General features: G+C 46.6%; 1 protein-coding gene across 17 annotated transcripts in view; it reads right to left on the reverse strand.

The window, feature by feature from the left end:
* The window catches only part of MAP4 (microtubule associated protein 4), a 54564-nt gene extending 29643 nt beyond the window's left edge, over positions 1-24921 (reverse strand). For 11 of the 17 annotated variants that reach the window (XR_004950427.1, XM_036219120.1, XM_036219130.1 and 8 more), the window contains exons 1-6: positions 24790-24921; positions 18758-18871; positions 16046-16177; positions 14410-15525; positions 13622-13744; positions 8380-11691 (exon numbers count right to left, since the gene is read on the reverse strand). Coding sequence is in view for 16 of the 17 variants with exons in the window: in XM_036219120.1 (XP_036075013.1) it covers positions 8380-11691; positions 13622-13744; positions 14410-15525; positions 16046-16177; positions 18758-18871; positions 24790-24886 (4894 nt within the window). In the remaining variant the exon portion in view is untranslated. The remainder of the gene's footprint in view (positions 1-8379; positions 11692-13621; positions 13745-14409; positions 15526-16045; positions 16178-18757; positions 18872-24789) is intronic. The other 6 variants (XM_036219134.1, XM_036219133.1, XM_036219132.1 and 3 more) reach the window with 4 other exon arrangements.
* Positions 24922-26724: the final 1803 nt, after the last annotated feature.

Raw genomic sequence — 26724 nt, forward strand, 5'->3', positions numbered from 1 at the left:
GTCCCCAAGTACTGGCCCTCTCCACTATCCACACCACTCACATGATGTACTCAAGTCCCAGCCCGCATGCGGGACCCACCTTGCATGCCCTCTGCACCATGTCAGAACCTAACACAGGGCGACATTCACAGGCATAAGCGGCAGCAATGTGAATACTGAACAAAATACGAAATTTCCAGTTCATGTCTGTCCTGAACATAAACCGGGCGTCATCTACCCCTCTCCTTCCCCTTGACCTTCGGCAGTGTAATAGCAACACACGTCAAAGCACGATAAAGCTTCGCCGGTATGGGGCCAGGGTCACCGTACTGCATGACCAAGCTCTCGCTTAAGGCAGAGGAAGGGAGGATGTACGGCGACAGGAAGGCGGTCGCAGAAGGGTCCCGGTTCCGACCGGTACCGGGAACGGAGGAGCGTCTCGGGCACTGAAAGGCTTAGTGATGAAATCCAGTCCCAGTCGATTCAGGCTCTCCCACCTTCTTAAACACACATTTTACAACCGAACGACATAATTACGTGTGTACAACGTATGATGAAAGTTGTGACAGTCTGGTGAGGGGCATGTCGTCGTAATGTCGTCCAAACGTGCCGGAGGCGGAGTTTTAGAAAATACCTTAGAAATCAGGTACGCTTCGACGAACCCACCCCCACGAAAACTAGTCACTCTCCCCGAAAGACTCACACACGGACTGTTGCACGCGCTCTTGCGCGCTCGCTCTCGCTCGCTCTCTCTCTCTCTCTCTCTCTCTCTCTATTTACTGGCACCTTCTGCCTTTGGTTTGTGGGGGGAAAAAATAATAATTTAGCCTGCCGTCAGAATAGCAGGTTTAAAAATCTCTGGGCCATTAATCCTTCTGATTCTAGGGAATTCACACAACTGCTCCAAGCTTCCGTTTCTTCATCCATAGTATGAGGGGCGTCTATAAGGTGCCTTACAGTTCTACTCTTTTAACCCCCTTACGGCTCAATAAAAAGGTTCACGGAATTACAGGTCTGCTGCTACGGTGGACTCAGAGTGCGAGTTTAACGTGCGGCCCCAGGCGCCAGTCTATCCGGGAAGCCCGGCCCTCCCCACGCAGGGCTGCTGCCTGCGGGCAGAGGCGCGACTGGGGGACGCGGCAGCTCATCTGAAGAAAACGACAATCCGAGTTGGCTGCCGGATTCTGAGGGGGCAGAGAAGAGTCCAGGCGAAGAACAAGCCAGACTACCCAGATCCTCTGCTACCACCACCAAAAAGAAAAAAGGGGAAAAGAAAAAGAAAAAAAAAGAAAAAAAAAACAACACCACCACCACTAAGGAAATAACTAGAATTGCAAGTCCCTGCTACCTTCAAATCTCACACATCCTGCTTTGACAATCTGATCCATAAATAGCAAACTGCAAAATGTGAGTCAGCCGAAAGACCTGGAGCTGGAACCGGAATGAAGGAGGCCAGTCCCACGGGAGCACGTCCCCAGGACCGGAGTTCACCCTGCGGGTCAGAAGTGCAGGCAGCCTGAGGGACGAGCCTGATGAGGCCGGCACCTGGGTGCTGCGCCGAGCAGACGCCTCGGGACTGGGCTCGAGAGTCGGAGGACGGGCGGGGGCCACCTGGGGCTCAGGGGCCAAGAAGCGCAGGCCCAGACAATCCGCGAGTGCCCAAGACACCACGGCAGCGCGATGCTCAGGCACACACACACGCCCGGTGACACCTCGGGGTCCGAGGACGACAGAGCTCAGGAGTGATATGGGGACGCGCACAGAACCCACCCCTCAGATATAGGGGTGAGGCCATGTGCATAAAACGCATTTCACAAGGCAGCTAACACAGGATGGACGCGCTGACGCTGGCTTAAATTTTTTCTTAAACAAAGAAAATATATTTATGTATAAAGTAAGTTTTTTCTCTCCCAGGGGGGAATTTGATGTGAAATGATAGCGCGTAAGTCTATGAACTGGAGAATCTGCACATGGGATCGCTCTGACCAAGGCGAGAAACGGAAACAAAACCGGCCACCAGTCCACAAGAAACACCACACAAACCCTCATGTTGACAACAGATTCACAGGCGGGAGAGAAGGAAAGGTAGCTGTTAAAATCTGAGGACTTGCCTCAAGAAAACATCACCCCATGCTCCGAACCTTTGCGGTCAAGGGTCATTCCATAAAAGCAGCGCCGCGAGGCCTCCGACGTGCCCCGCGTCCAGAAGCAGAATGCTGGCCCTCCTCCCGCTCGGCCCGGCCGTCCCACAGGAGAGAACGTGGGATCCAGAGAGGGGAAGATAACATGGGCTGCCCAGGGGCCAGTGGTGAGTTAACGGGAAAGCCACGCACAGGATGCCCGGTCGCCAACTGCCGATCTTCCCGCACCGCTGCGCGGGGATCAGTCTTAGTCACTGGATGCCCTCTCCCATTTTGTGTTTTGTTTTTTTTTAATTCAATGAAGAAAAGTACTTCAAGCCATTATAATTTATCTTTTGGTGACTGATTCAAAATTCTCCAATTAATACACAATATCTACACGTGTAGACAGGTGTACGTGTTTGCTGAACGAAAGTGATTTTTTCACACTGCTTCCGAGTAGGCGAGCCTACTCATGTGCCTTTCCTGGAAGCGTCTAGGGGGCAGGAACGTGACCTGTCCCTCTGAGCCCCGCGGGCGCCCGGCACAGCAAGGAGGCTCTCAAAAGAGTCCTGCTCGTGGAAAGGCGGACGACGTCCTGTACCATCTGCCCTGCTCTTCCTCATCATTAGACTCATCTGAGCAGGCGAGAACGTCCCTCAGCCTAGAGGTTTTTAGGGTCTATTCTGCCCGAGTCTGAGGAAAGTGCATGGATTCCCAGCATTTGGTTAGGAAGTGGTTTCTCGGGTTCTTTTATCATCAGACCAGGTATGACATGTCACACCTCCAAGGGCGCTTGGCATGGGCTGCGGGGTCTGACCTCACAGATATTTTGTTTCTGCCTCGTGCCCCAAGCCAGTCCTCAACCTATTCAGGGCCCTGGTTTTGATGTGCGCCACAAAACCAGGTTGCTCTGCATCCTTTCTTATCAGTTACCAAGGCAACAAAGCCACATTCCAGATTGACCAAATGTTCCCTGTTACTGTCTCCAGGAAACCATTTCTAATAAATTATCTTTACAAAGTAAACAAGTCTACTAATTACAGTGACTGACGATACTCTTTACTAATAAAAGTTGAAGACTGAAGTTGCAATCTAGTTACTTACCTGAAAGTAAACTGGTACTTGTGTTTATATATTCAAACATATATGCGAAAAGATTTCAAAGTCATATTCTAACTAAATTTTAGAAACATTTCTTAGTATGTGTTTAACTCAAGAAAATCATGATTCTCCCTGATTAACTTTCAAAAGTTGGTAAGCAGATAAGACAGAATGAAAAAACTGAAGCTAGTAATCTGATTTACATGACCCTCGATCAAGGTAATTCACATATCAGGACCCACAAAAATGGTGGCCACCCTGGCAGTTCGACCCACGTCACAAATCTAAACCTAAGTTAATCAATCTGCACTTACACGGGCATCGTCTGCTGCCAAGGAAACCTAACATGCACCCATCGCAACCCCCGAACTCAGCTTAGTGGTCACTGTACCTGAGAGAACAGGTCCCACTCGCCTTGTGAGTAAGGAAACAAAGATACAATACCTGCAAGACTGAAAATCAAAAGCTAAGTCGTTTATCACTGGTTTTCAAAGTCCTCCGGTGCTACTGTCAGCCAGAGGGTAAAGTGAGGGGGAAGGGGGCACGAGGGGAAGAAGCGCTTTTAAAGTAGGATAACCACTATTCGCTGAACTCGTTTCAAAGAATAAGATGGCCTTATTTCAAAAAAGCCAGAGAATGAGAGGGTAAGTGGGAAGAAAGCGAAAAAGGAAGGAACTTCACAAACAGCACTACTGTTGAAGACAGACATTACTGAGTGGTACTTCTCCAGTTGTAAAATCATAGCAAGTTCTAAAATTAAAACGGCTTTTTCATCTGCTGTGCATATTTTATTTATGTACAAGGGCCTTAAAACTGTTAGAATTTTGGCTTTAAAAATTACAAGTTTCACACCAAGAGAATTTCCCACCATAAACTGACATTCCCAGCTGATGGAAGACAGTTTGACGGGCTCGAGCAAACTCAAGGAAAAGAAATGAAGCCAGATAAGAGAGACTCGGCCGTCACGATGGCAAAGGCGAGCCGCCAGCGTGGAGCCGTGGCACCTGCCCCGGTCTGTCATGAGTCGCCCTCAAGCCTGCCCTTCCCTTCCCCAAACCACGACGAGTCCTTTCCTGATGATCTGAGCTCAGACCGCCCAAGTATCTGAGCGTGCCCTGCTCAGGGCAACACGCATAAACCTGTGGCTGAGGCTCCCGTAACTCGAGAGGGGCAGGACCGAACGACAGGAGGGCGGGACCTCGCGGGCAACGCCTAGGCGGTCCACCACCTCCCCCCGCCACTAGCGGGAAGAGACTCGCTGAAGACAGCGCATTAATGATGCAAAAAGTGTCATTAGGCATCACGTGCACGGAACGCTGTATGCTGGGTGTTCAGGAGAACACATGAATACATCAAACAGTCTCTGCCTGGAAAATAAAACGCCAGGCAGAGGCGAAAGACCTAGATTCTAATCCCGAAATAGCTCCTGATTCTCAATGTATGTCCTCACGATGTGTCTCCGTTTCTCCACCTAGGAAAGTGCTTTAGTTAGTGCTTAGATATTAAAGTAAAGAAATAAAATTATTAAGTGCCAGCTTTCACGTTTTTAAGGGCCTAAAACTTCCGGAAGGTTCCTTTGAGGCAAGAATGAGCAAAGCACGGGCCTCACAGTCAGAAAGACTTGGGTTGAACGTCCGCCCCTGCCCCCTCACTGTCTGTGCGGCCTTAACGGGAATGGCCTCTGCTTTCTCACCTGTAACATGGGGAGAATGCTTCACAATTTGGAGAGTGTGTGTGTGACTATCTACCTATCTAGCAGCAGGTAAATAGGCATGTATCTTCAAGCAACAGGTGGTAGGTGCTATTATTTTTATTAACACCACTAATAGTATCTTTACTATCCGAACCCTAAAAACCATGGGTAACACCATCTGACCACAAATGAGGACAAGGTATGTCAGGGAGCAGGGCAGTCAAAAATGACTAATTTGAAGTTAGGAACCAACATGAAATTTCATGACGCCAGGGTCACGGTGAAACACCACAGCCCACACGAGGCACCAGGAGCCACCCTGCCTTGTCCCCGGTCACAAACGCAGACACCCTCCTGCCCACTCGGCGCCCAGCCTCAGAGCCCCAGGCTTCCTGAAGCCCTGCTCTGCACGGTCCCCTGCTTCCCAGACATGCTGGAATAAGACTTACTGAAAATATACAAGATGTGTACAAAAAAAAAAGAAAAAAAAAACCCCAGGACACCAGGGAGAAACTAGTACGCATGAACATGGCATATTATTATGTTTGCTGGATAGAAAAACTCAACACAGAAGACGTCGATTCTCCTTAGGGTGACCTATACATTTAATGTGATTTCAAGAAAAAAGTGACTGGATTCCCCCCCCCCCCAAAAAAAAACTATAAAAGTCAACTGTAAAGTTTATACGTAATAATAAGCAAAAACAGGAAAACTCGGAAAAAGAGTAAGAGGGTGAGACGTGGGGCTAGGTCTACTAGATGTTAAAAATATCTTTAAGCCACGTTGTGCTACTGATGCCTGAATGGGAAGACCAACGTATCAGAGAAGAAAAGTCCAAAAACGGACCAAATGCCTACAGGAACCGGCAGCGTGAGAGGTGGCATCTCTGTGGGAGAGAGCTCGCACGAGTAACAGCGGGACGACCGAGCGATCCTACCTGCCAGCTCGTAAACGAAACACACACGAAGAAACAGATAAGCAGATTCTGGATTGATCCGAGATGCAAAAAGTGAAAAATATAAAATCATAAAGAAAATATATTTTTACAGACTCCAGAGTAGAGATGGCTTTTATAAACTTGATAATACACAAGGAAGTCACAGTAAAGAAGTAAAAACACAAAATAAATCTATGCCAAGAAATAAGTTTGAGATGGGAACACATAGCAGAAAGGGAGACACAGGTGGAGAAGGCGCGGGGCGGAGTCTCTGGGGAGGGTCGGGGTCCAGCGCTGGTCTCTGTGGCCCTACAGGGAACAACGCGGAGGCGCCTATCAAAATCATGACAAGCGTCCGTCAAAGCTGAGAGTCTACTCCAGAGCCTTTTCAAAAAATTACACAGGTTTAAAAAAATTATACAGGTGAAATTGCGCAAGTGTGGCTTTCTATTCCATGTATATATGAGGACAGTTTATATACCTTGTTTCTAATATAGAAAAGTTGGGAAACACCTACATTTCCATCAATAAAGACGTGGTAAAATACATTAGGGAGTGTGTGTGTGTGTGTGTGTGTGTGTGTGTGTGTGTATCCATCCTTACAAAGAAATTCTACACTGCTACTAAAAAATACTGAAACCCCTTTTCTTTATATTCATTTGAAAAGCGCTCTAAAATAATTAAGTTCACAAAGCAAGGCACGCGGCAGTGCTATATGCCTCATTTACATAAAATCAGGAAATACATGTCACTGCTTCTTTATGCACAACTTGCCCAGAAGGGTGTGTCAGACACTGTGACACGGGATGCCCCTGCAGAGAGAACCGTGGGTGGGGGCTGATGGAGAGAGGCAGACCCGTTTTCCTGTACCCTTTTGTACCATGTGAATGTATCACCTATTCAAAATGAGTAACAAAAAAAATTCTTTTAACTATTAAAAAAATAGAGAGATTACCCTTAGGGAAAAAGTCTGACAGAATTGAGAGAAGGAACAACAAAATCTCCCCCAAATCCATCGCCCTGTCGTCAGCGGCTCTGGGAGGCCACCCTGAACACAGTCCCCGAGCCCGGCCTGGCCAAGGCAGGGCCCTGGAAGTTCTACTGCACCTGCCTCGCCTCCTCACAAGAAGCAGGGCAAATCCTCTTTCTACATTTCTTCGGACGTACTGGGCCAAGAGAGACGGCTAGGTTTCAGAAAACGTACATGCTCCCTCTGTATCACCGCTGACACTAAACGACCGATCCGGGAGCTAAAATTAAAGCGCTAAGGGCGCGTGGAAACCTGAAGGAGCGCGCAAGCCCCCTGCGTCTGGCTGCCGGTTCTGCCTTGGCAACAGGGGAGCTCATGAAAGGAAGGAGACAAAAACAGAGGAGATGAGAACGTCTCATGCGGGTAACAAGCTTGGGCGGCATTCCCTACGCACGCGGCCTGCGTTCCTGACCGGTACAAACTCAGGCACAGCACTAGCTCTGCATGCACCTGTCCCCAGACAAGTCCACAGCATGCAGGGCACCATCCCCCGCCCCGGGACGAGGCCTCTCCAAAACCCCAACCAGCTCCTGAGGCCAACTGGGGTTTTTCATTTCTGGAGTTAGTAGCTGCATCGTGCATGCTGGGAAACAGTGATTAAGAAACGACCATTCGCAAGCTGTGAAAAAAACCTCAAAGGCCAGAAACAATGTTTTGAAGGTGAGGCTCAGGGAAGTAAGTCATGATTAGATGTATACTTTTCAGGGAAGAAACAGCTATATCTTTAAGGACTCATCCTTCTCAGTCTCATTCTAACTACTTGACTGATTAGAGCCCAAAGGGGCAAAATTACGAGGAATCCCACGTGGGCAAGTTTTACAGACTGCCCGTGGACGCAGAGTAGGCTTGAAACTCTGGCCTGCAAGCAGCCGTGGGCCAACGGCTGTAAGCGACAAACTGGTAAAAGATGTGGCTACATCACTGAGACACACGTCCCACTACTAGAAACGCAGAGTCTGTGCCTACCGATGCTGGTCGGAGGCTACCCTGTCCTCACCAAAGGCAGCCCATTTTCATTTAATCTTAAAGCAATTTGGGTATTTAGTTCCACTAGCACAAGATATGTATGTACTGACAAAAAAGAAATCCCACGCACACAGCTAGATGTGAAATGTTTTCTTTTCTCCTCCTTATAAAATAATAATTATAATTTGGCTGTAAACTTTACCCGTAGGAGGCACACTGAAAAAAAAAAAAAACTATGGATAGTGGATGGTAATTGGCCTTCTGCTAAACAATTCAATGTTTGAAATTCAACTTCCCTTGAAACACGAGGTTCAGTGCTGGGTAAAAGAGGCATGCGACCAAGTCCCCAGCCTCCTTGGGCTGGACACACGACATGCCTTGGCTGCAGACAACACGCAATTATTAGCAGCTACACGTTTTCATGCCAACAAATCCATGATTAACGACGAGGACGATTAGAGTCTGGATGGAACCAAAGCACAAGCTCTTTGCCCCTCGGATGCTGCGTCAAAAGCCACACGCACACACACCGCCCACGGCTGGGCCATACCGCTGGCCTTCGCTTGCGTGGGCCCCTCTCGCTCCTGGACCGCAGGCTTGGGCAGAGATGGAGGAAGTCCCCGGGACTTGGTGGGCCTCATGTAGCCTTTCACTGGTTCCGCCGTCCTGCTCTTGTCTTCCTTCTTCCCTCCTCCCAGGGCCTCTGGTTCAGGTCCTGCCATCCTTTTCCCAGGTGCCTCAGAGGTCCCGTCTTGGGGGCCCGGGGGCTGAAGCTCCTTGCAAGCATTCACTGCCAACGTACCCACCGGCCTCGGAGGGGAGGCTTCGTCTCTGCCATCTAAGAAATCTGGCTGGAGTGCTGGTGCTGGCAAGGAGACATCTTCCGGTTCTGTGATTTTAGAAGCCAGGCTGATCACTTCCAACTCATCCTTTTCGCTTTTTGGAGGCAAAGGAGCCACATCCACCTCCTTATTCAAACTAGCGGGGCCCCTGGCCTCTCTACCCTCAGCGCTTTGGTCCTCACGAAGATGGGGCTCTTGTGCTTTGTCTCCTAGTACGTCAGGAATCTGACCTGGAGCAGAACCTTTCTCACACTCTTTCTTCTTGTTTACTGGGTATGCTGGGAAATTATTCCTATCCGCACACGCTTCCAGGGCTCTGACATCACCTGGTCGGCGCGGGCCGTCCGCTGGCACTCCAGAAGAGCGCCCCTTCGCTAGTGCTGTGATTTCCTCTGTCGAACGCTCAGACGCACCCCTGGGCACTGACTCAGCCTCGCCTGTCACACCCCCTCCGTCTGTCCCTGCTTCGCTTATCATGGGGTCAGGAACCTCGCCTTTATTCTTAAGACCCTTATCTCCAGGACTGCTACCCGCTTCCATGGATGCTGTGGAAGGCAGGGCGCCTCCCCCTGGGCCTGCAGAAGGCGTAGCAGCGGAGGGGGCCTCGGGTCGTTCTCGGTCTGGGACTCCATCTTTGCTGCCATCATCTACCGCTGATAATTTGGAAGGATGGGCCGGAGCTGTCTCTTGCCTACTTTCTGCCAAGGTGTCTGCAAAGGGATCACCTTGCTTTGCTACTTGAGAAGCAGGAGTAGGCAGTTTCTCACAGGCTGCCGAGTCCAGAGCCTCTCCAGGGACTGTCTCATTCATCAGCCCTGGCCGCGTCCTGGGGCAGGTAAATGTAATATTGCTATTTTCGTCCACGTAGCCCGTTCCTTCCATTCTGGGAACCCCTGTGGCTTCTATGGGAACATGTACTTTCGCTGCATCTGTCTTAGTCTCTAGAATGTGCTTCTGGGGACAACTATTTTCAGCCTTTTCACTTTTCTCACCACTGTTCCTTTTACCTGCTCTGTGGGCCACTGCGGTGTGCCCCGCGGCGGCAGCTGTCTTACGCTCCGCGGGCGGTACTGAAGGGACAAACCCCGTCCCCTGGGTTTGGTCTTGGTGGCTCACATCTGTCACCCTGGTAGCTGCTTCGGGAGCAGCAGGACCCCTGACTGCGTGTGTGCTGTTCCCACCAAGAACCCCAAGCGCAAGAGAGTTCACCTCGAGGCTTCCGCCCTTTCGGTCAACAGCTTCCGCCGTGGAGGTGTCTGACGTGTGTGAGGACAAAGGCTCGTGACTGACAGGAAGAGTGAGTCCTAGCGCCTTGCTCTGAAGGCCAGTGCTCCCCGCATCTCCTCCTTTCTCTACAAGAGGTGGGCCAAGGAGTTCGTCCTTGCCCTCCATTCTAGCAGGCTGTGCGGAGTAACTATTTTTAAACTTTTTGGTTTTGCCTTCACTGTTTCTTTTTTTAGGCCTTTCGGAAATCCAGGGAGCTGCCTCGCGACCCATCCAGGGACACTTTTCTTCCTTGCTCTGGTTACTGACACCCGGATGTGCGGCTATGGCTCCTCTTTCTGGTGGGGCCCCGGAAGTCTGAGTCAGGCCTGACCCATCTTCCAGAGGGACCGATGCCTGCAAGGCTCCTGCCTCGCTAGGGTCTGCGGCCTCCTGAGGTCTCCCCACCGCCCCTGACTCAGGGAGATCAGCCACGATCCCTGGATGCTTTGAAGAATCCGGCTCCTCCCTCTTTCCTGCAGCCTGGCTCACCTGAGGGTCTGGCTCGCCCGGCACTAGAACGGCTCTGCCGTCCTCCTGGCCGTGCGGAAGGAAGGGCATCTCGGCCCTCGCCCTTCCCTTCCCGGAGCCTGCTCTCACTTTCCCGGAACTTCCCCTTCCCTTCCTGCTTTTACCATCACCTGCCATCCTCTTAAGCGGTTCGCTCCCCGGCCCGGGAACCGGAACCACCACCCTGTCCTGCGGCTGCTCGGAAGCTGAGACGCTCGGCCCCTGTCTCTGCTGGGGAAAAGCTTCCTCGTGCAGTCCTTTACCCTGCTCTGCCCCTTCGGAGAACTCCTTCTGTCTGTCGCCCTGCAGGTCAGTCACTTTCCTTTCATCATTCCCGTCTGTCAGACTCCTTCCTAATGGACTACTTGCTGTCAGAGCGGGTATCAAATGAGGCAGCTCTTTTGCTGCCGTGGGTTTTGAAACTGCCCCCAAAGCCTCTTGGTCCAAGACAGGAGAGCAGCCCTCTCTGGGTCTGACCTCCGAAGGAATTCCTACTTTGTGTGCAGAGACTTCGGTCAGGGGCCCCTGCAGCCGGGGCGAGCCCGGGGTCCGGATTTCACCCTCACGAGTGCTTTCGCCTTGCTGCAGGGACTTCCCGTCTCGGCTCGGAGGTCCTGCCTGGTCGCCTCTGACCTCCGCCTCTGCTCTCGGCTTGGGCTGAGACTTTATCGGTTCTTCCGAAGGACACGGAGGAACACCGCGGCTTTCTGAGACAGAGCTCGCGGCTCCCGGTTTGGCTGTTTTCGAGTCAGTTTCATGGTCCTTTTTCAGGTCTTCTCCTGATGCCAGCCCACGTTCCGTGCCCACCGCGGTGGACGGGCTGGGGAGGACATCTGCTTTTTGTGGGTCGGCTGCAAAGGGACGACCTTTAGGCTCTTTTGCACTGTCATCGTCGCCAGGTCCCCCAGCCCGGGGCTGAGAATATCTCTTTTGCTTTGGTTTCTTCTTTTTCTTCTTAATCATCATTGCTGTGCTTTCTATATCCCAGACCTCCCTGCTAATAAGGTCCCTCTGGGGTTCAAGGAAGTCAACATGACTAGTTTTCCTTGGGTTCCCGGGCTCGCCACAGGAAGTTGAACCAGAGACCCACCCCGGCTCGGACAAAGAGAAGGGGCCCAGCCCGGAATCGAGGGTCTTCTGTGGAGAAGAGCCTCCCAGCAGCTCAGAAGGGACCCGGGCGGGCCTGGGCCGGGCGGGCCTGCGGTCCCTGGGTCTGCACACTTGTCTGGCTTGTGCGGGGACGGTACCTGCAACACACGAGGGTGGCCAAAATTCCAAACAGAAAACTCCTTGTTACTGTGTCTTTAAAAAAAAAAAAAGTCTCTTCAGTGACTCATTTTTAAGTAGTCTATTTTCGCCAACCCACATACTAATTCATTTAGGAAAACAGCTTTTTCCGAAACATTTCTCACCCTTAACTGGGATTAGCAAATATTTAATAAAGATCATCATCTCGTGTAAAGCCACATTTTTTTCAAACATATTTCAAAATGGAGAAAAGAAATTCTGAGATTTTCTAACTCCTATAATGAGCACGTACTGCCTATTAATCTCGTCTGATATTTATATTTGTTATCAGCTGACTAGGTACGCAATTCCCAATTCTGCAAAGATGGTAAGCGCCTGTCTCTTCGTGGTGATATTTATAAATTAATTAAATGAAATATGTCTGATCTTAGAATTTATAATTCTAAGAGTCTGTCACCAATATTATACTAATTACTTGTTAAACTAACCAAGTCAATTCTAGGAAACAGACCAGAAGGCTGGACTTATGCTACTAGGGGGGAAAAAAAAAAAAAAGGAGAAGAGGAGGAAGAAAAGAAAAAAGATACTGAATTAGTATTTTGGCCAGAGAAAAATTCTCATCATTCCGGAACCAGAGCCTCCTACTCTGAAAGACAAATGTTCTGTTCCAAACGTACTTCCCCAAAGACAGAGACATAGACACAGTGTGGAGTAGGGTAACGAATTAAAACGATCGGGAGAAGCACCCTTGGAAAGGTTTCAAGAGGTCAGCTGGTCCGACCTCCCGCCTGCACGGCGATGCAGCGTGGGCCCGACCTCCCAGGAAGAGTCCACTAAGAGCTGGTCGAGGACAGCGCTTGCCACGTCCGACTCAGTGAAATGACTTCGGAGAACATTAAAATACTTACACAGTACCTTTGTTTTTGCCTTCACCCCTCCAAAGTCCTCCGAATCCTACCATTCATTTATTTAGCATCTCAGGTCAATTATTCCTTCTCTCACAAAATCGCTAGGCTTCAGCATTTGTAACACTTAATTTGGCAATTAATCAGCAGTTATTGGGTGCCGTCTCTTATACTAGTTTATTATTCAATTATTACGTAAATCTTTGGGTTCAGAGCCCATGTCTGGGAACTTCTCTTGCCATCCAGGCTATAATAGATAATAAGGACCCAGACTTAAACATCCACATGCCTTAGCATGCTGTACTCTGTACACAGTAAGAACTGGATAAATCTTTACTGATATGTTGAGTCGCTAAAACAACATTTTAAAAAACCCAAACGCTTACTCTGCTCTTTCTTGGCGCTCGATGGGATGCAAAGCACCAGAGGCTGTAAGTGAAATAAGTCGTGGTCCCTCCCCTCCAGTGCACATCCCAATCACAGTCACAGAAAAGTGCGTGGAGACTCAAGTCGATGATCACACGCGCTTTTCCCGCTTACAACAAAAAACGCGTCATCTTAACGTTCAATGAATAATCGAACTTTAAGTTAGAAAGTGTCATACGGCAGTGCTTCTCAAAGTTGAATGTATATAAGAATTACCTGGAAAACTTGTGAAAATGCATATTATGATTGAGAAGGTCTGCGGTGGAGTCAAGGTGACGTATTTCCGACAAGCTACCAGGCAATGCAAAGGGACCAATATATTCCTCTTAAAGCTGAGTAAACTGAGATTCAGGGAACTTAAATAACCTGCCTAAGGCCACACAGGACAGAACAGTGAAAAGGTGACCGAGGTGATGTAGTGATAATTTACACTTATGTAACCAGCTCCCTTTCTGCCTTAGCACGACAAAAATCTGTCCAAGACAGAGAACTGACTTCATAAATGGGACTGCTGATTACCACCATCCAACCGGAAACGTCTACACTGCCACCGCCCAGTGTCAGCGGCTTCAGAGCCCGCTGCGCCTTCCCAACTCACCCGAGGTCTCGGGAGAACGCTCCGAAGGCTGACCGCCCCACGGTTTCTGCTGCTCTAGATTCTCCAGCACGGGCTCCTCGTCTGTCGGCACGTTACACTTCCGACCCGCGGCTGAGACCGGTTCTGAAAGTAACGGTGAACACGACGCGGCTGTGAGCAAAGCACGGGGCCGGTGGTTTCTCCACCTTCCGGAAACCGGCAACGGGATCGGTTCTGCAGGAACGAGGGCTGCTCCCGCCGGGGCGGCGGGAAACGGAGTGGAAGCTTTGGAAGGCGGAGTTGGGGGTTAGGGGTGGGGCTGGGCTTTCGTTTTCTTTTTAAGATGGGGAAAAAAAGAAATGTTTGTGTGCTGGTGGGAATGATCCAATGGAAAGGGGGGGGGCTGGCGAGAGTCGAGAAAGGAGCGAACGGCTGGGGGCGGGGCGGGGGGGCGACACGCTTAAGCAGCCAACGAGAGATGGGGGCTCGCGCGGAACAGAGGGCGGGCCGAGTCTGCGCGCGCGGACGCAAGGAGCCGGGCAAATGACCGGCGGGCAGATGGTCACGGACAGTCTCTCACTGCTCCAGTTATCTATGAGGAAAACGGAAAGATCAGCAGCGGATACGGACGTGGAAGGTGCCAGAGGTCGGAGGAGGGCGCGGGTGAAAGAGAACGGCCTAGGAGAGCAGGAGTGTGCGTGGAGTGGCAAAGCACTGTCTTTATTTCACCTGGCGTGACGTGTGTCCCTGACCCTTCTGGGGACTACGCCCTGGCAGGCAGAGGCACCGAGAGTGAGTTAAGTCCGTACCTGGTGAGATCACGGCAGCGGGTGCGGCAGAATGCCCCTCATTCTGGAGAGAGCCCAACCGGGATTCTCCTTGCATTTCCTCCTGTGTCCATACAGCTCCCATGTCCTTAACTGGAACTGGTGCCACCTTCATTTCCGAGGGCAGGACAACACCCTTAGTCAGGGCTATCTCTGGTTCTAGAGGCAGAGGCACATCCTTGCCCAGAGCCATCTCTGTTTCTGGGGCTGAAGCCACGTCCTTGCCCAGGGCCACCTCTGTTACTGGCAATGGAGCCGTGTCCTTGCCCAGAGCCACCTCTGTTACTGGCGATGGTGGAGCCATGTCCTTGCCCAGGGCCACCTCTGTTACTGGCGATGGTGGAGCCATGTCCTTGCCAAGGGCCACCTCTGTTACTGGAGATGGTGGAGCCGTGTCCTTGCCCAGGGCCACCTCTGTTACTGGCGATGGTGGAGCCATGTCCTTGCCCAGGGCCACCTCTGTTACTGGAGATGGAGCCATGTCTTTGACCAGGGCCACCTCTTTTTCTTGGGATGGAGCCACATCCTTGCCCAGGACCATCTCTATTTCTGGGAGGGGAGCCATGCCCTTGACCAGGGCCACTTCTGTTACTGGAGACGGAGCCATGTCCTTGACTGAGGCCACCTCGGTTTCTGAGGGCAAGGCCAACTCCTTGGCTGAAGACATTTCTGTGGGTGATACAAAGTCCTTAGCCAGTGCCGTGTCTTTTTCTGAGAGTGATACCATACCCTCGGCTGTGGCCATCTCTCTGTCTGTGGGTGGTACCATGTCTTCGGCCGGGGCCACATCCATCTCCGTTTCTTTGGATAGTGTTCTGCCCTTGGCTGGGGCCTCCTCTTTTTCTGTGGGTAGCGCCACATCCTTGACTAGCGCCATATCGGATTCGATGAATGATTCTATGTCCTTTGCAAGTGCCACATCTTCTTCGGTAGGTGGTTTCACGTCTTTAGCCAATGCCGCCTCTGTGTCCATGGCCAAGGCCATCTCCGTTTCTCTAGATGGTGCCATATCAGCAGGATTCAATCCCATCATTACTTCCAATGATTTTGCTGGGGCCGCCTCTTCTGCCGATGGCATTTCTACCACCAGAGCTGGCTCTAAGGGAAGAAAGGTGGAAATTTAGGACCCATCACTGTCTGCTCACAGCTCTGCACTTAAAACTTACTTTCTTAGAGCACAGGACTATCTGGCTTTTGTGACCATAACACTCTAAACATAACTCAGAAGCTGTCTGGTTAATGCACCTGTGCCTACTCCACCAGGACATTGGGAGAAAAAAACAGTGGAGGAGAAAAGGCAAAGAAGAGAAAAAACACGGGTACGCAATTCGTGTCAGAAAGGGAACTTGTGGGACACCAAGAAATAAAAACCCTAAAATTCTAAATCCGCACTGAATTAAAAAGAGATTTTCGTTGCCCTTTAACCCAAGGTCTTGTATTTCCACTACAAATTAATTCGTCTAGCTGTGAAATCAGTAATATAAGTTTAAAAACATCTGTGATGGTTCTGAAATTTTTATCTATACTGCTGTATGCTGCTAAAAAATAAGTCTGCTGATTTATGTAGATAGTTGATACTCTAACCATTAATTGATAAAGAAGGGTTCTAATAATTTACCTGCCGTAGGCTGCAGAGGTTGTGTGGCCTCTGGGGAGATGAAGACTCCCGCCGGCGGGGCGTCCGGAGCGCCCACAGGCCACCCCTGAGGTACGACAGCTGTGGGAGCGAATGTGTCACAGGGAAACAGGCCTAACAGCGAAACACAAACAAACATATTTTCGAAACTGGGTCAACATTGGGGGGGTAAAAAATGGCATTTTTTTAAATAAGTCATTTTATTTTTTATATATTTATTTTTAAATTTATGTTTTATTAAGCATAGTTGATATACAATCTCATATTGGTTATATTACTTTCAGGTGTACGACATAGTGATTGGACATTTTCGTAACTTACAATGTGATAACCCCACTAATCTAGGAATCATCTGTCACTGTGGAAATTCATCATGAATTTTGACTATCTTCCCCATTGACCCCCATGTTTAAAATAACTTTTTAAAATTACAGTTGGCATATGAGGCATTTAATATTTAAAATCAACTTTATATACTGCCATAAAGATGTAGACCTAAGAACCAATGAAAAGCAAAGCAAGGAGGTTTTACATTAAAAACTGCTATTATTCTCCAGATTTTGGCTACTTGTTAATAGACTATATCTCTGTAGTGTCACAAGTCAACGTCGATTGGCTACTTTCTAGAGTGTATTACAGAGATCCAAAATACCAAAGATTGAGCTCTATCTCCAACACTGAAATATATAATTAGGAACTGTGAGTCTTAATTTCCTCATCTGCAAAATGAGATTAATATCCCCTTTCCAACATTAGAAGACAATTTTGTGAAAATGCTTTGCAAATTATTTAGAACTAGACAGTGTAAAAGGATGACTATTGTGCTGTCCATTACCAGACTAGGGGTTTTAATAACCTATTGATGGTCCTTGCCATCGAGATTATTACAATTTACCTAGAGAGGTGAGACTGACATATATCAAATAATGCAAAATGTGTAATATGAACTAGGTGGTATAAGAGTTTAAAAACAACTATGAGGACCAGAATAATCACAGGAGGCTTCAGAGAAAAAAGCAAGAGCAGGAAGAGATGCGAGAGTAGCCAGTTTCAAGGATGGAGAGCCAGAGAGAGGGTGAAGATGCCAACAGGACCGCCAGGGACCATCGGGTTAGTTCTGGGACCATCAAGTTAGTTCTGGGACCATCGGGTTAGTTCTGGGACCATCGGGTTAGTTCTGGGACCATAAGGTTAGTTTGATGCAAAGAGATCTTGCATACCAGTAAGGGAAAATGAGATTAAAACAATGGGAAAAGGATCTGAAAAGCCTGAGAAATTAGCCTTGAAGAGAAGAAAAAAAAAAATTGGTGTCTTCAGGTCTTAATCATGAAAATGAGGTGACAATACAGAACGGGGCCTCGGGGTGATCAATACAGCGCAGGTCTATTCTGAATGAATTTTAGAAGGGAGCAGGAAGTCTGTCAGGAGACTACTGAGGGGTCTAGCTGTGAAGTGACAGGGGTCACACTGGGGGAAAGCGGAGGGAGCAAAAAGGGAGAGAGGAAAGATGCTGTGGGAGAAGTCAACGCGACTGAGGGCCTCACGGACTAGTGAGCTGGAAAAAAAACCAGGCGTCAAAGCCAAATTCAAAGTATGAGGAGAGTAGCTGGGTAGCATCAAAGTCAACTCTTTTAACACCTTTCTCCCAAGGGTCCAAAGAAAAGCCAAAGTTAAACATATTATTAGCCAGGACCTTTACAAATACAGAATAATAAGCAGCTTGAAGTGGGACGTGCTGATGGGGGGCACTACAGGAAGCAGAATATGTCACCCTAAAATATGACCCTTTGACTGAAAAACCATTTTGAGCTGAGGGCAACAAAGCAATAGCAAAACCAGAAAAAAGTTTCCCACTTTCTGTCTAAAGGCAGGCCCACAAATTCTTTTACTGGAGATAAACTCTTGCCCGCCAGAGGGGGCGCCAGAGAGGTCTGCAAACAAACCTTCCCCAGCTCCCTCCCATTCATCTTCCCAGTTTGCCTGTCCTTGAAGCCTAAAATTGCTTCCCTTTGTCCTGTCATTTCTCTACAAATTTATTGTTTTTTTGTCGAAGATGCTACAGAAACTGAAACCCTAAGCAACCACCCTGAGTTACTTTTCTCCTGTGAGGTGTATGCCATATGCATTAATAAACTATTTATTCTCCTCTTGTTAATCTGTCATTTTGTTAAGAGTCCCAGGCTGAAAATGTAAGGTGTATAGAGGTAGAACGGGTGAGCTTCCCCTACAGAACCCTGACCACATTCAAGTTAAAAGTTATACAAAACCAGAAATGAGGATACCACTAATTGATAACTAAGACCTGTTCAATGTTTACTATGTAATGGACGTGATGGGAAGTGTTTGTACATGCTTTTATCTAATCATCACTACTTTAAGGTAGGAACTAGTGTTGGCCCCATCTGATAAAGAAACCAAAGCTTAGGGAGGACGCGACTTGCCCAAGGCCACGAGGTAGTAAACCCTGCAGACAGAACCTGGCCCGAGGATACAGGATTCCAGATCCCCTGAGAGAAGGTGAGCAGGCGGAGGACCTAGCTGAGCCTTCTCTCTCCTGACTGCTCTAGGAAGCCTCTCCTCCCAGCCCGAGCCCCTATACAAGGCTTCGCCTGGAGGTTCACTTCAAAGGTGACGGGGTGACGGCCGTACTGACTGTCTGGGGTTAAGAAGGAAATCCAGTTAGAGAAGGCATACCGTAACTGTCTTTCAGGGGCTCATTTTGCTCTGTAAATGCCGAAGTCCTGGCTGTTCCACTGGGGAAATAGAGCAAATCTTCGAGGCCATCATCGCGGTGCACCTTAAAGGGATCTGGAATAAAGAAGGAGTTCAAAACTCACTCCCAGTGAATACGACCACAAAGACAGCTCTCCTTATCATCCTATGACGAACTCTGGTTAGTTACACGTGTTGTCAATAGCACGTTAAAACAAACTGAGATAACATGTGACTGGGCATGGTGATGAATCAGTTAAGATTCACTAATTCATTTGTTATGAGCTAAAAGTATTATATCTCATATTCTCTAAGATTTGATTAAGATTCTCTAACTCAAACAGCCAACAAATATACAGAAGTAAAAGCACAACAATGCTCGAGTCTACAGTCTATCGAAAGGTAAATGTACAGGTACAATTAAACTTTCAATATATTTTTACATAGACATTCAGCTTAGGTTATTTTAAAAAAAAAAAGACAGTTAAAAAAAAAAGGCATTTTCACCTCACATAGACATCATGAAGAAATCTGCATTTCAAAGCTTCCTGAGTGAGGTGGTAGACAGCGGGCATCTTGAGAGGAGAAATACTAGACTAAGGATCTGGGATGAGAAAAGGCCCTCGAGACATCAGGTAAACTGTGTGCCTTCTTACAAGGGAACAGAGCAAAGCTGGTCAGGCCGAGCACTAATTCTGCTCTTGAAGATGACCTCAAAATTTAGCACAGGTTACCCTGAAGACTTGTAAAAACACAGATTTCTGGGCCCTAAGAATCTGCATCGGAGTTCCCTGGTGATGCTAATGACTTGCCTCCTTAAGGTACTTCAGCTGTCAGAGGAGGCTGCAGGCAAGCCCAGGCCTGGAGAGAATGTTCTTTCCTGGGGCTCGGAGGCAGCCGCACCACCCTCTTCTAGTAAGGGGGTTGGGGATTAGGGGAGCCTGGCACACTGGGGAACCAGAACAAAGTCAAGGCAAACCTAGAACTTTTTGAGGGGTGGAGGAGGCCCCGATGCTGCTTCTTCAGAACAGCAGGGGAGCTGACTATGCGAGAGGTTACACACATGCGAGGTTACACACATGTGAGGTTACACACATGCGTCCTCCGGGTCTTCCCCAGTGAGGCGCAGAGCTGCTGCGGGCTCGGCCGGCCTCTCACGCTTCTGCTGAAGGAAAACGGGACGCTTAAAGCATCGAGGAGAACAACTGTTGCATGGCTGGCACAGGAGGACAGGAGGAGATTGCTAAATCACATGCCACAGTAAGTGACTTCTACAGACTCCTGTCATTTACTCCTTACTCGTTTACTGCGCACCTACAGTATGGCAGACCCTGCGTGCTCCAATGTCCCAAAGACGTACAAGGTCGAGGCTGAGAATCTTCAGCAGAGGAGTGTATTTTAGTTCAAGTCAAGGAAGGTCTTTGCTCAGTAAACATGTAAGCTGAGACTGAAGCGCGGAGCGGCTGGGGGAGGGAGGGACCCCTCTTTTGTCCATCCACGTTCCCTCGCTTAGTGATCTCATCCAATCTCACAATTTAAAATTCTGCCTATAAATTAATGACACTCAAATTTACATCCCCGGCCTTCCAGGCCCCAATTTCCTGAATTTTATATCGAAGTGCCAGCTCTTACTGTGTAAAATAAAGCCAAAATTTGGCATGATTCTCAGTCTTCCCATTCCTAACAGCATTTTTTGGTAATAATCACTGGAGTCACCCTTAATTTCTCTTTCATACACCACACCTAATTCACCAGAAAATCCAGCTGATGTGACCCTCACAATGTCCCCCAGAATCTATTTCTGCCCCGCCTCCACTATTAGGGTGTCTCACAAGGCTGCAGTGGAGGCGCTGGCCAGGGCTGTGGTCACGTGAAGACTTGGCTGGGGCCAGAGAGCTTGCCTACCCAGTGGCGTTCTCACCTGGCTGCTGACTGGAGACCTGTTTCCCCGTTTGCCTCTCCGCAGCAGTGGGCTATGGCCAGGGTGAGCGAACCCAGAGTGACCAAGACAGAAGCCACAAAGTCTTTTGTAGCCTAACCTTAGAAATGACATACCATTATTTCTGTCATCTATTCTATCGGTCACACAGACCAAGCGGGCACAGTGTGGGGGGCGGCTACGCCGAGGTGTGAGTGCCAGGAGGGAGGGGTCACTGCAGCCGCCTTGGGGACTGGCTACCACCCTTGACTCTCAGGACTTTATAAAGTCTTCTGGATTTTCTTCAATCTCAAAAACGGCCATTCCCTTGAAGTTACCCTTGCTGGTTCCTCTTCTTTCTGACTTGACTAAGTAATTAAAAACTCCTCACGGGGAAAAATGCTGACTGAGAAGGCTTCACTGATTAATTCTACCAAACATTTAGTGAAGAATCAAAACCAATTCTTCACAAACTCTTTCAAGAACATTGAAGAGGGGAGAACACTTCCCAACTCATTCTGAGACCAGCATTACCCTGACGCCAACACTAGACGAGAAAACTACAGACCAATATCTGCTCTGAATATGGATGCAAAAATCCTCAAAAAGTGTGAATATATATGCCAGCATATAAAAAGTATTATAGGACAGTGTAGCGGTTAGCATGTATGCTTTACACGCAGAAGGTCCTGGGTTCACGCCCCATTGGAGTCCATGGTCTACGGCCATGCCACCCTGAACAAGCCCGATGTCTGATCTCAGAAGCTAAGCAGCGTTGGACCTGGTTAGTACTTGGATGGGAGACCACCTAGGAAGATAAGGTGCTATAGGCATAAATAATAATAAATAAATAAATAGATAGATAGATAGATAGAGAAATAAATAAATAAATAAATGCCATGGCCAAATGGCATGCATCCTAGGAATGCAAGGTTGGTTTTAACACCCAAAAATCAATTAATGTAGTGCTTACATATCAATAGAATAAAAAATAAAACCGCATAATCACCTCAATAGACTAGAAAACCCACCTGACAAAATCTAAAACCCTTTTCATGATAAATAAAACACTGAAAAGATTAGGAATAAAAGGTATATTCTTAATCTGATAAATGGCTTCTGCAAAAAACCCACAGCCAAGCTAAGCAGGGTTGGGCTTGGTTAGTACTTCAATGGGAGACTACCTAGGAAGACCAGGTACTGTAGGTATTAAAAACAAAACAAAACAAAATACCCCACAGCTAACACCACACTTAATGGCGAAAGACTGGGTGCTTGCCCCCTACAACAAGGAACAAACCAAGAAGGTTTTCATCCACTTCTCATCTATTTAACATTGTACTAAAGTTTCTAACTAGAACAATTAGGCTGGAAAAGGAAAAAAATGGCATCCAGATTGGAAAGGAACAAGTAAAACTCTATTTGTAGATGACACGATCTTATGTATAGAAAATCCTAAGTAATCCACTAAAAGCAAGGTTGGAAGATACAAGATCAATAGGCTAAAATCAGTTGGATAGCCTTACCATTGTAATGAACAATCTGAAAATGAAATTAAGAAAATTCCATTCATAGCATCAAAAAGAATAAGATATTAAGAACAAACTTTACAAAGGGAGTATAAAATGTATTCTCTGAGAAGTACAAAAATACTGTTGGAAGAAATAAGATGTAAATAAATGGGAAAACAGGCCATGTTTATGGACTGGAAGACCTAAGATGGCAAAATTCTCAAAACTGATTTATAGATTCACTGCAATTCCTATCAGCATCCCAGCTGATTTCTTTACAGACACTGACGAGCTCATTCTAAAATCATATGGAATTGCAAAGGACCCGGAATAGCCAAACAATCATGAAAATAAAGAACGAAGTAGGAAAAAGACTCTCACTGCCCAACTGCAAAACTTACCAAAAAGTGACAGCGATCATGACAGTGCAGTACTGGCATGAAGACGGAAGCACAGGTCAGTGGACTAAAACTAAGAGCCGAGAAACCGTATGTCTATGGTCAGCAGATTTTCGACAAGGGTGCCAAGACCATTCAACAGGAAAAGAACTGTCCTTTTTAAAAACTGAGCTGGGACAACTGGATAGCCACATGCAAAAGAATGAATTCAGACCCCTGCCTCTCACCATATAAAAAAAGTTAACTTATGGGGGGGATCAAAGCCCTCAATACAAAAGCTAAAATTATAAAAATTTTAGAAGAAAACATAAGAATAAATCTTCACGACCTCAGATTTGGTGGTGGATTCTTAGATGTGACAGCAAAGCCTGAACAACAAAAGGAAAACCAGATAAATTAGTCTTCGATATTAAAAACTTTTATGCATCAGAAAACACTAGGAAAAAATTAAATATGACCCACAAAATGGGAGAAAATACTTGCAAATCACAAATCTAATAAGGGTCTAGTACACAGAATATATATACAGAACTCTATAGAGTACAATAAAATGACAAACAAACCAATTAAAAACTGGGCAAAGGATCTGAGTAAACCTTTCTCCAAGGAAGATATACAAATGACCAAAAAGCACATGAAAAGATAAAAAAGACAATAAACATCACTAGTCACTAGGAAAACGCAAATCAAAATCACGATGACACATCATTTCGCTACCCATGGGTTAGCTATAATTTCAGAAACGGGGGGGTCAAGTGCTGTCAAGAACGTGGAAGCACTGCAAAGCTCATGCATGAGGGTGGGGGTGTGAGGTGGCGCAGCTGTTTTGGAACACAGCCTGGTAATTCCCCTGACGATGAACTCAGCACCACCATATGATCCGCAACTCCGACGTAGCTATATACCCAAGAGAAATGAAAACCTATGTCCACACAAACACTTGTACGTGAATGTTTAAAACATCATTCACAATAGCCAAAAAAAAAAAAAAAAAAAAAAAACAATTAAAAGAAAACAACTCAAATGCTCATCAATGGATGAATAAATGTTCCGTACCTTGGAACACTACATATTCATATAAAAAGAATGAGGTGCTGATTTACGCCGTAAAATGCATGGACCATGAAAACATGTGCTTAGTGAAAAAAGCCAGTAACAAAAGACCACATATTACAGGATTCCACGTACAGGAAATGTCCAGAAAAGGTAAATTTACAGAGACAGGAATTAGATCAGTGGTGGCTTAGGGCTGGGGAAACTAAGGAGACAGTGAGTGAGTGACGTCTGGAACACAGGTTCTTTCTGAGCTAATGAAAAGGTTCTAAAATTGACTCTGGTGACGGCTGTACACGCATGGGAATATACTAAAATCCACCGAATCGTTCATTTTAAATGGGTATCCGAATTAAATCTCAATGAAGCTGTTTCTAAAAATTGCCATTATCTAGGATAGCCAGTAAGTAGAGAATAGTACATACATAACATCAACGACTAGGTCCTTTGGAACCGGCTATGAACACCTTATAAGTTAGACGGCAATGACGGCAACAAAAAAAGCCACGTGTAAACCAGGAGCGACACACGAGCTCGCGACCGGCCTGGCTCCGACACGGAGGCCCCTCTGCCACCCGCTCCTCCCGCCACTCCCAGCTCCGGGCGACTGCAGATACGCTCTTCCTCTCTACAGATTAGTTTGAATTTTATAGAAATTGGGTATGAGTCTTGGTTTTCGCTTCTGTCCAATGAGTATAATATATATTTGGCAGCGTTAGGTTAAAAACACACACACACACACACACACACACACACATATAACACATACATAAAGCCTCTAGTATTGACAGGCATTCAACAAATGGTGCTATTAGGACAGTAATTATTCTTTTTGGAAGAATTAAGGTTCTGTGGTACTACTGATCATTCAGTCTTCAATGAATATAAATTTCAGTTAATTTACTCAAAACAGGTTTTGAAGGGGAGAGAGAATTCAAGGGACCGTGTGACTCAGAAAAAGAGATAAACAGATGGAAGAAAGGGTCAGCTAAATGGTCAGGGGAAATAATTATACCTTGGCTGTGCTTTACGATTTATATTTAGGCTAAAATGTTTTATGTGAGTGGTGGCTGTGGCTCTTTCCTGTTTATATCATAGTTCACATTCAGCAGCCGAAGGCAAGCTCGCACTTACCAGTCTGTATAGGATTCATTACTTGCTCGGGTTCGAAGCAAAAGTTTGTATTTTCTGGCCAGTTCTGGCTGTTCTGATGATACCCCTGGTAGGCCATTTCCTCTTCAAGGAATTCAGTCGGGAACCCTTCAACTAGAAATGAAATAAAAGTTACAAGGTACCACTGTTTTCTCCTCCATTAGAGCTGATTTGCTCTAAGTATCACAGCTAGAACAACGCAGTCATACCTAGCTAATGCCTTTGACAAAAACTTGAAAAGTACTGGAAGCATAAGTTTGCTATAAGGTTAAAATATTACAGAGGACTTCTTGTTATGGAGCTGTTAGTGACTTTTATCCACAAAAGAATAAGTATAAAATTGGACAAAATTGTCAAAGGCATCATTTCAAGTCACTGAAGTAGAATAAAAAAAAAAAAAGCAAGATCTAAATAAATGGAGAGATATATACCATGTTCATGAATGGAAGACTAAAATGGCTATTCTCCAACTTGCCAATAGATTCGAGGCAATTACAATTAAAAATCCTAGCTGGATTTTTGGAAGTTATCAATAAGATCATTCCATAATTTACATGGAAATGCAAAAAATATATAGAAAAGCTATAACAAATTTGAAGGGAAGTTGGAAGACTTACATGTCCTGATTTTAAAACTTATATAAATGTACAATAACCACATCGGCATAGTATAGATCACACATTAGATAAGTGAAACAGAACAGAGTTTAGAAAGAAATCTCTATAGTTGTGGTCAACCAGTTTTTATCAAAGATGCCAACCTAATTCAATGGGGAAAGGACAGTTTTCTTTAACAAATGGCACAGAAACAGGTAGACACTTACCTCCCACCATAAGCCAAAACTAATTCCCAATGGATTAAATATAAAGAACTAAAGCTAAAAAACGTGCAGAAGAAAACATAGGAGAAAAGTCTCTGTGACCTCGGATTAAGCAAAGGTACCTTAGACATGTCACCAAAAACACGATCCATAAAAGAAAAAGAATGATAAATCGGACAGGATCAAAATTTACAAGTTTTGCTTGGCAAAGCTACCATTAAGAAAATGAAATGAGAAGCCAGACTGGGAGAAAATATTTGCAAATCATAAATCTAATAAAGGACTTGTATGCAGAAGAGATTAAAATCTCTCACAACACAATTATAATTATAAGCTACATCAGATAAATTTTAATGAAACCATTCATTACATTAAAAACAATATACATAACTTAAATATTGGTACACATAGTGTTTGTTCAAAATTATGTTTGGGCATTGAATATGAGGAAAAAGCTATTTCACTCTAACTTGGTTTAATTTCATTTAGACTTGCAATGAACAACAGTGTGTAGAGTTTTTCTTTTCGTTTTTCCTACACTTTATTCAGATTATCTTTATGAAAATCTTATTCTGTCTGTTGAATCTAATCTAATGATAAAAAGCGAGACTTGGAAAAAAAGAAATCTCTTACAACACAACTATAAAACAATTAACTCAACTTTAAAATGGGCAAAAGATTTCAAAGGATATTTTCACCACAGAAAATATACAAATGAATGAATACAAACATGACAGAGAAAATCTACAGATGAATAATACACCCTCGAAAAGAAGCTCACCATCCTTAGTCACCATCCTTAGTGTTAGGGAAATGCAAATTAAGGCCGCGTGACCGACTGCTGCCTTCCACTATCGCTAACCCCAAGGCCATCTGAGAGGGCAAGTGACTGTCCCCATTTTGTTACTGGCCAACTCCAGGCTGCCTCTGGGTGCCGTCTCCCCTTCCAGGTGGCCTTTTATTTTCATGTTTCATGGTCTCATTTAAATCTGATTTCACCCACATGAAATGGTGGAGGAAATAAAGAAGAGAGGAGGATCGAAGCCAAACAATGTATCCTACTTTGTGTTGCCTGAAATGTTCCTTCAGGATCCCCT

The sequence above is a fragment of the Rousettus aegyptiacus genome, unplaced genomic scaffold, assembly GCF_014176215.1.
Source record: "Rousettus aegyptiacus isolate mRouAeg1 unplaced genomic scaffold, mRouAeg1.p scaffold_m13_p_4, whole genome shotgun sequence".
Lineage (NCBI taxonomy): Eukaryota > Metazoa > Chordata > Mammalia > Chiroptera > Pteropodidae > Rousettus > Rousettus aegyptiacus.